Source organism: Strongylocentrotus purpuratus, unplaced genomic scaffold (assembly GCF_000002235.5).
Source record: "Strongylocentrotus purpuratus isolate Spur 01 unplaced genomic scaffold, Spur_5.0 spur5_scaffold_17, whole genome shotgun sequence".
Classification (NCBI taxonomy): Eukaryota; Metazoa; Echinodermata; class Echinoidea; order Camarodonta; family Strongylocentrotidae; genus Strongylocentrotus; species Strongylocentrotus purpuratus.
In genome coordinates this window covers 27336204-27348001 of record NW_022145602.1, presented here as the reverse complement: position 1 = coordinate 27348001, position 11798 = coordinate 27336204, and the positions used below count along the sequence as shown (strand labels likewise).

The following is an 11798-nucleotide window of genomic DNA, read 5'->3' as shown; positions in this document are numbered from 1 at the left end:
AACTCTCTCTCTCTCTCTCTCTTCCTCGCTCTCTCTTTCTTTCTTTCCTCCGTACATATCTCTCTCTCTCTCTCTCATTCTCTCACTCTTTCCCTCTCTCTCTTATTCTCCCCCCCCCCCCTCTCTCTCTCTCCCTCTCTCTTTCTCCCTCCCTCTCTCATTCTCTCTCTCCATCAAGATTTCTCAAACACCACTGGTACATGTACTGTACATGTGTTTGTATATTTATATAACTATGAACTTCCTATCCCTGGGCAAAGGGGGAAGTAAAATGCATAAATCATATCTCTTCATAAATGACAGCTCCGCAATGTGCAATAGATGGAAGAGCGAACAAGAAAAAGGTTAAGCCTCTCAAATAATATTTACTAGCAGTAGCGCTAAGTATCTTTGTTATTACTGGGTGATGACATGCAAAGCAATTCAACCATGGAAACCAGTATACGGTGGCTTGCTCCATGGACGCTCCAAGCTCAAGGGGAAACGTTATCTAATATCTATACAAACGTTTCGCAATAGAACATTGCAAAATACACTGTATTACAGTATGAAACATGAAGCGTGCATACATTATTGGCAAATTTCACAAGGGGTAATACTATTCATGAAAGTTTCATGGCAGGAAATAACAATTTACATGAAACTGTATGTAACCCGAATGTCACAATTTCCCAGGTCCATAAATAAAGAAATCACACTTGAGGTTACGTTTTAACAAAATAACCTGGCAATGCCTTTATTAGCTCGTTGTCAATAACAACTGCAAATCAAGTAAACATTGAAATAAACAAAACTTCCACATCTTACATCTATAACATTATAAGGTATTATAACTTATAACTAGAACAGCTGTTATCTAAATATTTAAGTGACCAAATTATTAAATGTTCATAAGCTCGCTCGCGATACGCGGTCGATCAATATCCGGCGTCTCTGTGTCGTCGAAGAGGACGTCGCAGCACGCAGAAAACAAGAACAGGTCGAACGATAGCTTGAAGCTCGATGAGATTCATCAATTAAAAGACCCTAGTAAAAGAGCATAATAAACAGAACTCTTCTAATAAAACATTCCTTAAGAGAGGGAAAGATAAATATATATATATATATATATATATATAACAAGCTCGTCCCTCAATAGATTAAATTTAGAAAAGAATGACAGTTTGCCTCTTGATTTATCTAATTAACTTTGGAAGAATCAATGCGATTCTGTCAACTTAATTTACTCAGTTATACTTATAACTTAGTTTAATTCATGATTAACATGATACAATCCTTTTCAAAATAGCACTTATACCACGTTAGTAAATATAAATAAAATATGTATACATCACAATAATTGCATGCAATGAAGATAGCATAATGCACCAACTGTTCAGTAGAGTTTTCATTCATATCATTATGAGCTATAATGAATGCGATAGGGATGCCACAGATAGATAGCTCGATCTATCTGATTGACCTGACCATATCGCTTGATTTAGAATTTGCCAAAATAACATTTGACTTTTACAATTAATGGAAAAGTCCAGCAAATGAATATGCATAATAATGCTCCACGCTGCGCATAACCATAATGAACAGCAAATACACATTACCAGTAAATCAGTAGATAAGGTTAGTAAATCTTATCTACAACCAAGTATCTCAAACCACCAAATTTAGTGAGAGTTCAATGACCTCTAGCACGAGTTGCCATTACCCTAAATAAAAGCCAATTATCTTTCAGCATGGGCTATTTTAGGGCTTGCATGCTATGCAGTATAATAACTGCAAAATAATCTCCCATAATAATCTTTTCTTCTCATTTAACTGAATTGTTTGATCAGCAGAAAGAATCAATCTTGTATAACACACATCTGAATTAAAAAGGTTATATAATGTATGCTACAGTCTCAAACTACACTCAGAGTCATACAAGCAAAATATAGATATCATCATGATATACACACTTCATACAACAGAGTAATGAAAACATACATAGCAAAATATAGTGTTCTTACCTAGTAAAAGAGCCAACACTTGCTTGCAATATAAAATCAGGAACTGGGATGATAACCATGCAACTCATAAAGGTTGAAGTTGGATGAAATGCCCAATCAAATATAATACAGGAAACTCTCTCAAAACTTAGAGAAACTTGAAGAAGGTAAAGTTGATATATACGTTTTGTATATATATATATATATATTTTGAAGAAGAAAATCAGGTAGAGGCTACAGATATATTTAGTAGCACATGCTCCAACATGGAGATTGAATATATACAGGGCAGTGTTCGAAGCAATGGCAGCTGGGCAGAGAATGAGCTGGAAACTTAAAGTTTCAAAGTTTTATCAAACTGTCCAGACCCACATTACCCTTCCTTCCAACTAGACTTCTTATTGGTTACCTAACATCATGTGATAGGACCAAGCTTGCATCCTTAACTAAAACAACCCATCCTTTGTCTCAAACCCAATACTCCAAGCCAGCTCTCTACAGCATGGTCTAAAAAGCTCGTCTAGATCTTTTCTTAGTACAACCACTTAAAACTATACTTCTTCTGAATACAGAGATTAACAGTAGCAACATCCTGAAGGGACACAATCTACCTGCAAACACCACTTAAGTAAAGAGGGTCCTATTAAAGGGAATAGACAAAGGGGAAAGGGCACCGAATTCTGTGGGAGACAATATAATCCCAAACACTGTGTCCAGTGTTATTGATGGTCAAAGCTCTAGCAAATAAGCTATCTACCAGCAATAGTTCCTAAACTGGGAGAAGAAAATAATCTGGGTGAGAACAAACCTATATTGCACTAAACTGCATAAGGAGCACAAAGCAGAGTTTGTTTCTTAGAAGTATGAGATGAAATGAATGGATACAAAGAGAGAGAGAGAGAGAGAGAGAGAGAGAGAGAGAGACAAGAGAGAGATAGGAAAAGAATAAATAACAAAATATGACTTTAGTAACTGCCATTTTTATGGGGGTTACATCCTCCCTCCTCAAACCCTGTTCTCTCCGGGAACATAACTAAAAGGTAAAAGTTAGTCCAATTAAAATCCAAAAATCTTCAGCCTTAACCTAGCAAATAACCCAGAGGAGGTAGCTGATCGTGTCGTAGGATCGCCCAAATCACGATATACCATGCGCTGCGGCGGCTTGGAAGAGCGAGTTGAGCGTCGGATGGATTGCGGCTCAGAATCTGCGTCTGTAGCACTAGGTTCGGTGCCTGGTAAGACACCAGGTACATCGATAGACACAAAGGGATTCTCAAGAGATATATTACCCATTTGGTCGACGGGGTCAGCACCCATCTCTTCGCTATCCATATTCTCCCTCCTCAGAATCTGGTCCCCATAACCTACTTCCTCGGTCCTTTGTTGGGGCTCTATCAGTTCAGGAAATTCATTCAAGGGAAATAATACTTCTTCATCACTTTCTAGGGACATAGGTTCAATCATACTTAGTGCTGGACTGCCATCTCGGATACTTCCTTCATCACTTCCATCTTCCACTATAATTGGGGATGGGATCTCAGGAATGGGCCTTACCCTATCTGGGACAAACTCAGGGGCATCCACACGGAGGCCAGGGGCAGGTAGGGTATTGAGTTGGGACATTGGCATCTCTGGGAAAAGCAGAGCGACACCCTCATCATCCGAGACAGGTTCATCACTTGAGTGACTCAGTTCGGCGGCTAGAACCTGTTTGGATCTAGTCCGATGTGATGGACCTTTACGGACTCTTTCCACATTAGGGGAAACGGTCTCATTAAAATACTCTATTGGCAGGAGGAGATTTCTATGGAGGGTACGTTCTCGACCTTCTCCATTCTCCGGCTTTACCTTATAAACAGGCATGTCTGGGTTGATACGCCGTACAACAATTTGTGGCTCTCGAAACCACTTGTCGGCTAGCTTATGCTTGCCAGTCAGACCGACATTTCTCACAAGCACTCTGTCTCCTGTCTGGAGATCATTTTCTCGCACCTTAGCATCATACCTTCTCTTGTTGGCCTCGGCCGACTTATCTGACGCCTCAGATGCAAGCTTGTAAGCACGAGCGAGTTGTTCACGAAGTCCCTGGACATACTGAACGTGATCCGTGCCACTATGGTTGTCCGGACTCGTGCCAAAGCGCAAATCAACAGGCAGTCTAGCTTCCCTACCAAACATCAACAGGTATGGGGAAAAACCAGTGCTATCATGCTTTGAGCAATTGTACGCATGCACTAATGCACTTACGTACTTGCTCCAGTTTTGTTTCTTCTCTTCCTCAAGGGTCCCTAGCATACCTAGTAAAGTTCGGTTGAACCTTTCGGGTTGGGGGTCACCTTGAGGATGATATGGGGTGGTCCTTGACTTTTGGACTCCAAGGAGCCTGGTCAGTTCATATATGACTTTGCTCTCAAAGTCTCTGCCCTGATCGGAGTGAAGGCGTTGAGGCAGGCCATAATGTACGAAAAAGTTCTCCCATAAGACCTTAGCCACAGTCTTAGCGGTTTGGTCTTTTGTTGGGAAAGCTTGCGCATAGCGAGTGTAGTGGTCAGTTACCACTAGTATTGACTTTTTGTTAGAGCGGTCTGGCTCTAAGGACAGAAAGTCCATGCAGACCAGCTCCAACGGACTCGTCGTCTTGATACTAACCAGTGGTGCTGATGGGTGCTGATGTGATTTTCTTGCCACGCAACGGGGACAGTGCTTCACCCACTCTGTTATTTCGGCACTCATTTTGGGCCAGTAGAACCTGTCCCTAGCAAAGGCTATCGATCTCTCGATGCCGAGATGACCCACCTCATCATGAATGCCTCTCATAGCTTGCCTCCGGCTACTTGAGGGCAAGACGAGCTGATAATGAGTCTTCCCGAGAGAATCTAAGAAAGACCTATAGAGGATGCCTTGCCTCAGCACGAGCCTATCAAATTCACGGAGCATGAGCTTAGCATCATGATGTACACCATCCAACGAAGAAGGCTTCTTACCTTGCTCCACATGACTCCGGACCAGGTTCACGATTTGGTCTGCTTTTTGTGCCTGAGACCAGTCTACCTTGTTCAGGTCTGAGCCTTTTGCATACAGACTAGGAATGGACTCGGCACTAGCACAAAGGGTCTCTATCATAGGTCCATGCTTATGGGTGACCCGAGGCGTGGTACTTACTTCCGTCTTGGGGACAGCGTCGTACCGCTGGTACAGGGCACTTATGGCTTCCTGAGGGCAGGTTACATCGACATCATCCCTGAGCCGTGCCTCCAGGTCACTTAGCTTCCACTTTTGGCGCTGTTCGTATTCCTCATCCAAGGCAGGGTTTTGAGGCTTGCGTGACAATGCGTCAGCCTCAATATTTGCCTTACCTGGCTTATAGTGGATAGAGAAGTCGAAGCATGAAAGTGCAGCCAACCACCGATGGCCTGTGGCATCGAGTTTGGCTGAGCTTAGTATATAAGTAAGCGGATTATTATCTGTCATAATCCGTGTACCCTTAGCTCCGTACAAATAGTCCCGGAACTTGTCTGTAACTGCCCACTTAAGGGCTAAGAACTCCAGCTTGTGTGCCGGGTAGTTCTTCTCACTTGCTGATAAGCCTCGGCTGCCGTATGCAACTGGGCGGAGCTTCCCTTCATGCTCCTGGTATAGGACGCCACCCAGACCGTCACGACTCGCATCAACATGCAAAACAAAGGGTTGTGACAGGTCTGCGAAGGCAAGCACTGGGGCAGAAACAAGTAGTTTCTTGAGTGTTTGGAACGCATCCTCACACTCACTTGTCCAGAGGTCACTAATGGAATCATTAGCTCGTCTGGCATTAGGGTCAGGCTGCCTCTTTGGAGGTGGCTGCCCTCTCTTCTTTGGGTATACACACCCAATAGTGAGAACATTAAGTGGGCGTGATATCTTGGAGTAGTCCTTGATGAATCGCCGATAGTATCCTGCAAATCCTAAGAAAGACTTCACTTGCCTGATAGTTTCTGGTCTAGGCCACGTTGCGAGGTCTGCTACCTTGTCTGGGTCTGTCTGTACTCCCTCTGCCGAGACTACATGACCTAGATACTTGACCGACTCACAACAGAATTGACACTTCTCAGGGGATGCCTTCAAGCCAAATTCATGCATCCGATCAAGCACTCTACCCAGGCGCTCCTCCATCTCTTCCAGCGTTTTAGAGAAAATGATGAGGTCGTCCATGTACACAAGCACCTCCATCATGTTTAAACCTGACATGCACTTCTCCATCAAACGTTGGAAAGTGGCCGGTGCCCCTTTCACACCCTGGGGCATGCGCTCGAACTGGTAGAAACCTAGAGGACAGATGAAGGCTGTCTTTTCTTTGTCCTCTTCACGCATGGGGATCTGGTAAAAACCTGACTTCAGGTCTATCACCGAGAACCATTTGTTTCCATTAAGGCAATCAATGGCCTCCTGAATCAGAGGGACTGCATACTGGTCAGGAATTGTGCGTGAATTGAGGGTGCGGTAGTCTACGCACATTCTCAAACTCCCATTTTTCTTGCGAACAAGAACAATTGGAGAAGCGTATGGACTTCGAGACTCTTTGATTACTTTGTGGTCAAGTAGCTGCTGCAGATGTTGTTGCAGATCCTTCAAGTCTGAAGGGGCTACCCTCCTAGATCTCTCCCTGAATGGCGTGCTGTCGTTGACGTTGATCTGATGTTCAGCATAGGCAGAACATCCCAGGTCAAAGTCATGCCTGGAGAACACAGTTTTCCTCCGCCTACACTGATGTAGAAGGCGTTCCTTCCATTCAGGGGTTATGGGGCCCCAACTGATAGGGAGGTCCGCAACATCGATATCATGTGGAATGGTGGTGCCCATTTCTGCGCTGGTAGCAGAAGATGATGCATGGATGGCATTAGTAGAACCCTGATTGGGAGGTTGGCGGCACCACTCTGGGATGAATAGATCAGCCAGTGGGCAGTTCCCAGGGATGGTGATTTGCTTTGAGCTCTTATTGACAAGTAGAACTTCGACCTTACAAAAGGCTTCCCCAGGGACGTCAACCACCGAGGGTATCACTTCTAAGCCCTTTGCTAACCTAGTTGGGGAATGTGACTCAATGACCGCAGTCGCTGGTGCTCGGAGTGTGTTTCTACATTGACCTATTATGGTATGACTGCTATGAGGTGGAATATGAATTTCATGTTTCTTTCTTGATCTGATGGTGCCGAGTTTACCGTCGGCGGGGAGTGTCTGTTTCTTAGAGAGAGAAGAATAGATATCCTTACACACAGGACTGATTTGCAAAGTTTGTGCAAATCGAACCCCAGCTAACCTCTTACAGGACTCAAAGCAATTTCGGAAAAGACCGGAATTTGTCCCTATAACCACTGAATGGGTTCTTTGATGCTGAGCATCCGGCACTACTAGGGCTAGAGTACTGAACTGGGTTCCTGTCCCGCTAAAGGTCTTTTCAAATCCAATATTAACATAGGCATAGCCTAAGTAAGGTAGAGTTCCGTCACCGCCATGATAGAGCACTAGATCCCTCATAGGATGCAACTCTCGATCTAGCTTAGCAAATAAGCTCTTTTGAATGAGTGTGACCTGAGAGCCGCTATCTATGAGGGAAGTAGTCTCTATCCCATCCACCCAGCACTTTTGGGTGATACTGTCCCCAACCAGTCCTGGAGGAACATCGCATACTTGTTGGGGTGCAGTACTTAGGTGGACTCCTGGTCTCTCCTTACCTGGCGTCCTTTGGCGTTTTCCTGCTTGCCTAGAAATGAACTGGATCAACTTCTTGCTGATAATTTCAGGGGCAGCTGGGCTGTTGCATATTTTACTAATATGCCCTACCTCCCCACACTTGAAGCAAATGACCTCAGATGTGTTGCTGTGCGACCTGGGAGGAGTCTGCTTGGGAGGGGTGGATTCAGAGGGGGTAGAAGCCCGGGAAATTTGAACTGGGGCCTCCACACAGTTATGTGCAGCGGCACGCTTACCTTGGTCTACTCTTTGTTTCGGCCGAGTGAGGCTGGCCTTCATGGAGTCTTCTACCTCCTGCTTCCTTACAGAGGATAATAACTGCAGAAATGAAGGAGGGTGGATTAATTTATCACGGAGATGTAACTTGACCAGGAGCATCTCATTATACAAGACGCCCCTGATAAACCGTTTCAATCTTACCCGATTGGAGTCTGCCGGCTTGATTACTCCACGCCTCACTACCTGTCTCAGTATCTCCTGCAGGCGAGAAAGATACTCAGAGGGTCGCTCGCCCTCGAGCTGTGTGGTGTTATGGAATTTGACGAACAGCTCATCATCAGTGTTTGTATCCCCGTAGGCCAAATCTAAAGCCTTGAGGTACTCATATGAGTCCGCTTGGGGAAACTCACGACGGAGGTCAGTAATGATGCTCGACGCAGGAGGGCGCAGCGCCTCGCGAATGCGCTTTCGGCACTCGCCGTCTCCAAGATCCCGCCACTCATCCATCTGGCCCTCAACGTGCTCTATCCACAAAGGATATGTGTCCTCATCGCGCGCGGGGTTCCTCGCTCCTGAGAAACAGCGCAATTGTCTGTAATTTATTGTAAGCGCGCATTTTGATAATGACGCAGACAATGAAGGGACTTCCCGATCTGAGTAATTTGTGGCTGGGCTATGGCTACGGGAAACATTTTCTTTCTTGGAAACCTCTTCCTTAAGCACTGTGGCCCCCTTAGCTTTCATCCATTCGTCTACCAACCCACTATCCTTCAGGTCCTTAATGGTTATCCTACCTACTTTGGAGGGGTCGCTCTCTTCTAACCTAACTACATGGCACACAGTGTCTCCATCTACGGAAATGTGTATCTCCCTCCCTACACCTACAACGGGAGAGGCTCCCTCAAACATACAAAGTATCAATGTTTCATTATTAGTTGGCTCATTCTTTCTGAGTATGCCACTTAACGTGGGAAATCGATCCGAAATTGCCAGGGCAAATACCTCATCAGGCATTGCCATAGTTGGTGTCACAAGTAGGAGGGCATTATCTGCCGTTATTCCCTCCTCCTTGCACCACTCCTGCCCAAATTCTTTCAAACTGTTCGCTGCCATTGCTTCTACTAACTTGTGCAAGTGTTGGCTCTTAAACTCTTAACTATAATGACAAAGACATGTACAATGCCTTCAACAATGTATAATACTAATTGCTTACACTAGCAATTAAAACTTAATAATCGGAGAATATTAATTAATTACAAGGTAATTATAAAGTATCTATCAAATAAGGAATATTAATTATGCATATATGCAAATTTAGTTCCCGGACAAGCCCCCAATTTATGTAACCCGAATGTCACAATTTCCCAGGTCCATAAATAAAGAAATCACACTTGAGGTTACGTTTTAACAAAATAACCTGGCAATGCCTTTATTAGCTCGTTGTCAATAACAACTGCAAATCAAGTAAACATTGAAATAAACAAAACTTCCACATCTTACATCTATAACATTATAAGGTATTATAACTTATAACTAGAACAGCTGTTATCTAAATATTTAAGTGACCAAATTATTAAATGTTCATAAGCTCGCTCGCGATACGCGGTCGATCAATATCCGGCGTCTCTGTGTCGTCGAAGAGGACGTCGCAGCACGCAGAAAACAAGAACAGGTCGAACGATAGCTTGAAGCTCGATGAGATTCATCAATTAAAAGACCCTAGTAAAAGAGCATAATAAACAGAACTCTTCTAATAAAACATTCCTTAAGAGAGGGAAAGATAAATATATATATATATATATATATATAAACAAGCTCGTCCCTCAATAGATTAAATTTAGAAAAGAATGACAGTTTGCCTCTTGATTTATCTAATTAACTTTGGAAGAATCAATGCGATTCTGTCAACTTAATTTACTCAGTTATACTTATAACTTAGTTTAATTCATGATTAACATGATACAATCCTTTTCAAAATAGCACTTATACCACGTTAGTAAATATAAATAAAATATGTATACATCACAATAATTGCATGCAATGAAGATAGCATAATGCACCAACTGTTCAGTAGAGTTTTCATTCATATCATTATGAGCTATAATGAATGCGATAGGGATGCCACAGATAGATAGCTCGATCTATCTGATTGACCTGACCATATCGCTTGATTTAGAATTTGCCAAAATAACATTTGACTTTTACAATTAATGGAAAAGTCCAGCAAATGAATATGCATAATAATGCTCCACGCTGCGCATAACCATAATGAACAGCAAATACACATTACCAGTAAATCAGTAGATAAGGTTAGTAAATCTTATCTACAACCAAGTATCTCAAACCACCAAATTTAGTGAGAGTTCAATGACCTCTAGCACGAGTTGCCATTACCCTAAATAAAAGCCAATTATCTTTCAGCATGGGCTATTTTAGGGCTTGCATGCTATGCAGTATAATAACTGCAAAATAATCTCCCATAATAATCTTTTCTTCTCATTTAACTGAATTGTTTGATCAGCAGAAAGAATCAATCTTGTATAACACACATCTGAATTAAAAAGGTTATATAATGTATGCTACAGTCTCAAACTACACTCAGAGTCATACAAGCAAAATATAGATATCATCATGATATACACACTTCATACAACAGAGTAATGAAAACATACATAGCAAAATATAGTGTTCTTACCTAGTAAAAGAGCCAACACTTGCTTGCAATATAAAATCAGGAACTGGGATGATAACCATGCAACTCATAAAGGTTGAAGTTGGATGAAATGCCCAATCAAATATAATACAGGAAACTCTCTCAAAACTTAGAGAAACTTGAAGAAGGTAAAGTTGATATATACGTTTTGTATATATATATATATATATTTTGAAGAAGAAAATCAGGTAGAGGCTACAGATATATTTAGTAGCACATGCTCCAACATGGAGATTGAATATATACAGGGCAGTGTTCGAAGCAATGGCAGCTGGGCAGAGAATGAGCTGGAAACTTAAAGTTTCAAAGTTTTATCAAACTGTCCAGACCCACATTACCCTTCCTTCCAACTAGACTTCTTATTGGTTACCTAACATCATGTGATAGGACCAAGCTTGCATCCTTAACTAAAACAACCCATCCTTTGTCTCAAACCCAATACTCCAAGCCAGCTCTCTACAGCATGGTCTAAAAAGCTCGTCTAGATCTTTTCTTAGTACAACCACTTAAAACTATACTTCTTCTGAATACAGAGATTAACAGTAGCAACATCCTGAAGGGACACAATCTACCTGCAAACACCACTTAAGTAAAGAGGGTCCTATTAAAGGGAATAGACAAAGGGGAAAGGGCACCGAATTCTGTGGGAGACAATATAATCCCAAACACTGTGTCCAGTGTTATTGATGGTCAAAGCTCTAGCAAATAAGCTATCTACCAGCAATAGTTCCTAAACTGGGAGAAGAAAATAATCTGGGTGAGAACAAACCTATATTGCACTAAACTGCATAAGGAGCACAAAGCAGAGTTTGTTTCTTAGAAGTATGAGATGAAATGAATGGATACAAAGAGAGAGAGAGAGAGAGAGAGAGAGAGAGAGAGAGACAAGAGAGAGATAGGAAAAGAATAAATAACAAAATATGACTTTAGTAACTGCCATTTTTATGGGGGTTACATGTACTTTTGCAAATCTAACAAAATTCTTGTCTAAAAATCGCTGTGGTTAACATTTTAGTAAATGTTTTGTGTCAAAAAAATATTTTGGTAGTACTGTAATATTAGGCACAACTCCGATCAAGAGTACAGACACGGTCAAATTTCCACTCTTTGCCTTCATCTTCTCCTCTTGTCTTATTTCTTATCTTTATCTCTACTTT

At 42.2% G+C, this 11798-nt stretch overlaps 1 protein-coding gene across 2 annotated transcripts; it reads right to left on the bottom strand.

Annotated features, from left to right (window-relative positions):
• Positions 1 to 704: 704 nt before the first annotated feature.
• Positions 705 to 11587, bottom strand: LOC115924968. 2 transcript variants are annotated; one of them, XR_004064514.1, is made up of 2 exons: positions 2004 to 11586; positions 705 to 1026 (listed from the first exon to the last, which is right to left on the bottom strand). XR_004064514.1 is itself a non-coding variant. In XM_030988007.1 (2 exons), exon 2 carries the CDS (start codon positions 9039 to 9041, stop codon positions 3039 to 3041), a length of 6003 nt encoding a protein of 2000 aa, XP_030843867.1. In that variant the 5' UTR covers positions 9042 to 9647; positions 10624 to 11587; the 3' UTR covers positions 705 to 3038. The 2 variants fall into 2 exon arrangements, 1 of the variants encoding a protein (XP_030843867.1); XM_030988007.1 differs by having other exon boundaries at positions 705 to 9647; positions 10624 to 11587.
• Between the last annotated feature and the right edge of the window lie 211 nt (positions 11588 to 11798).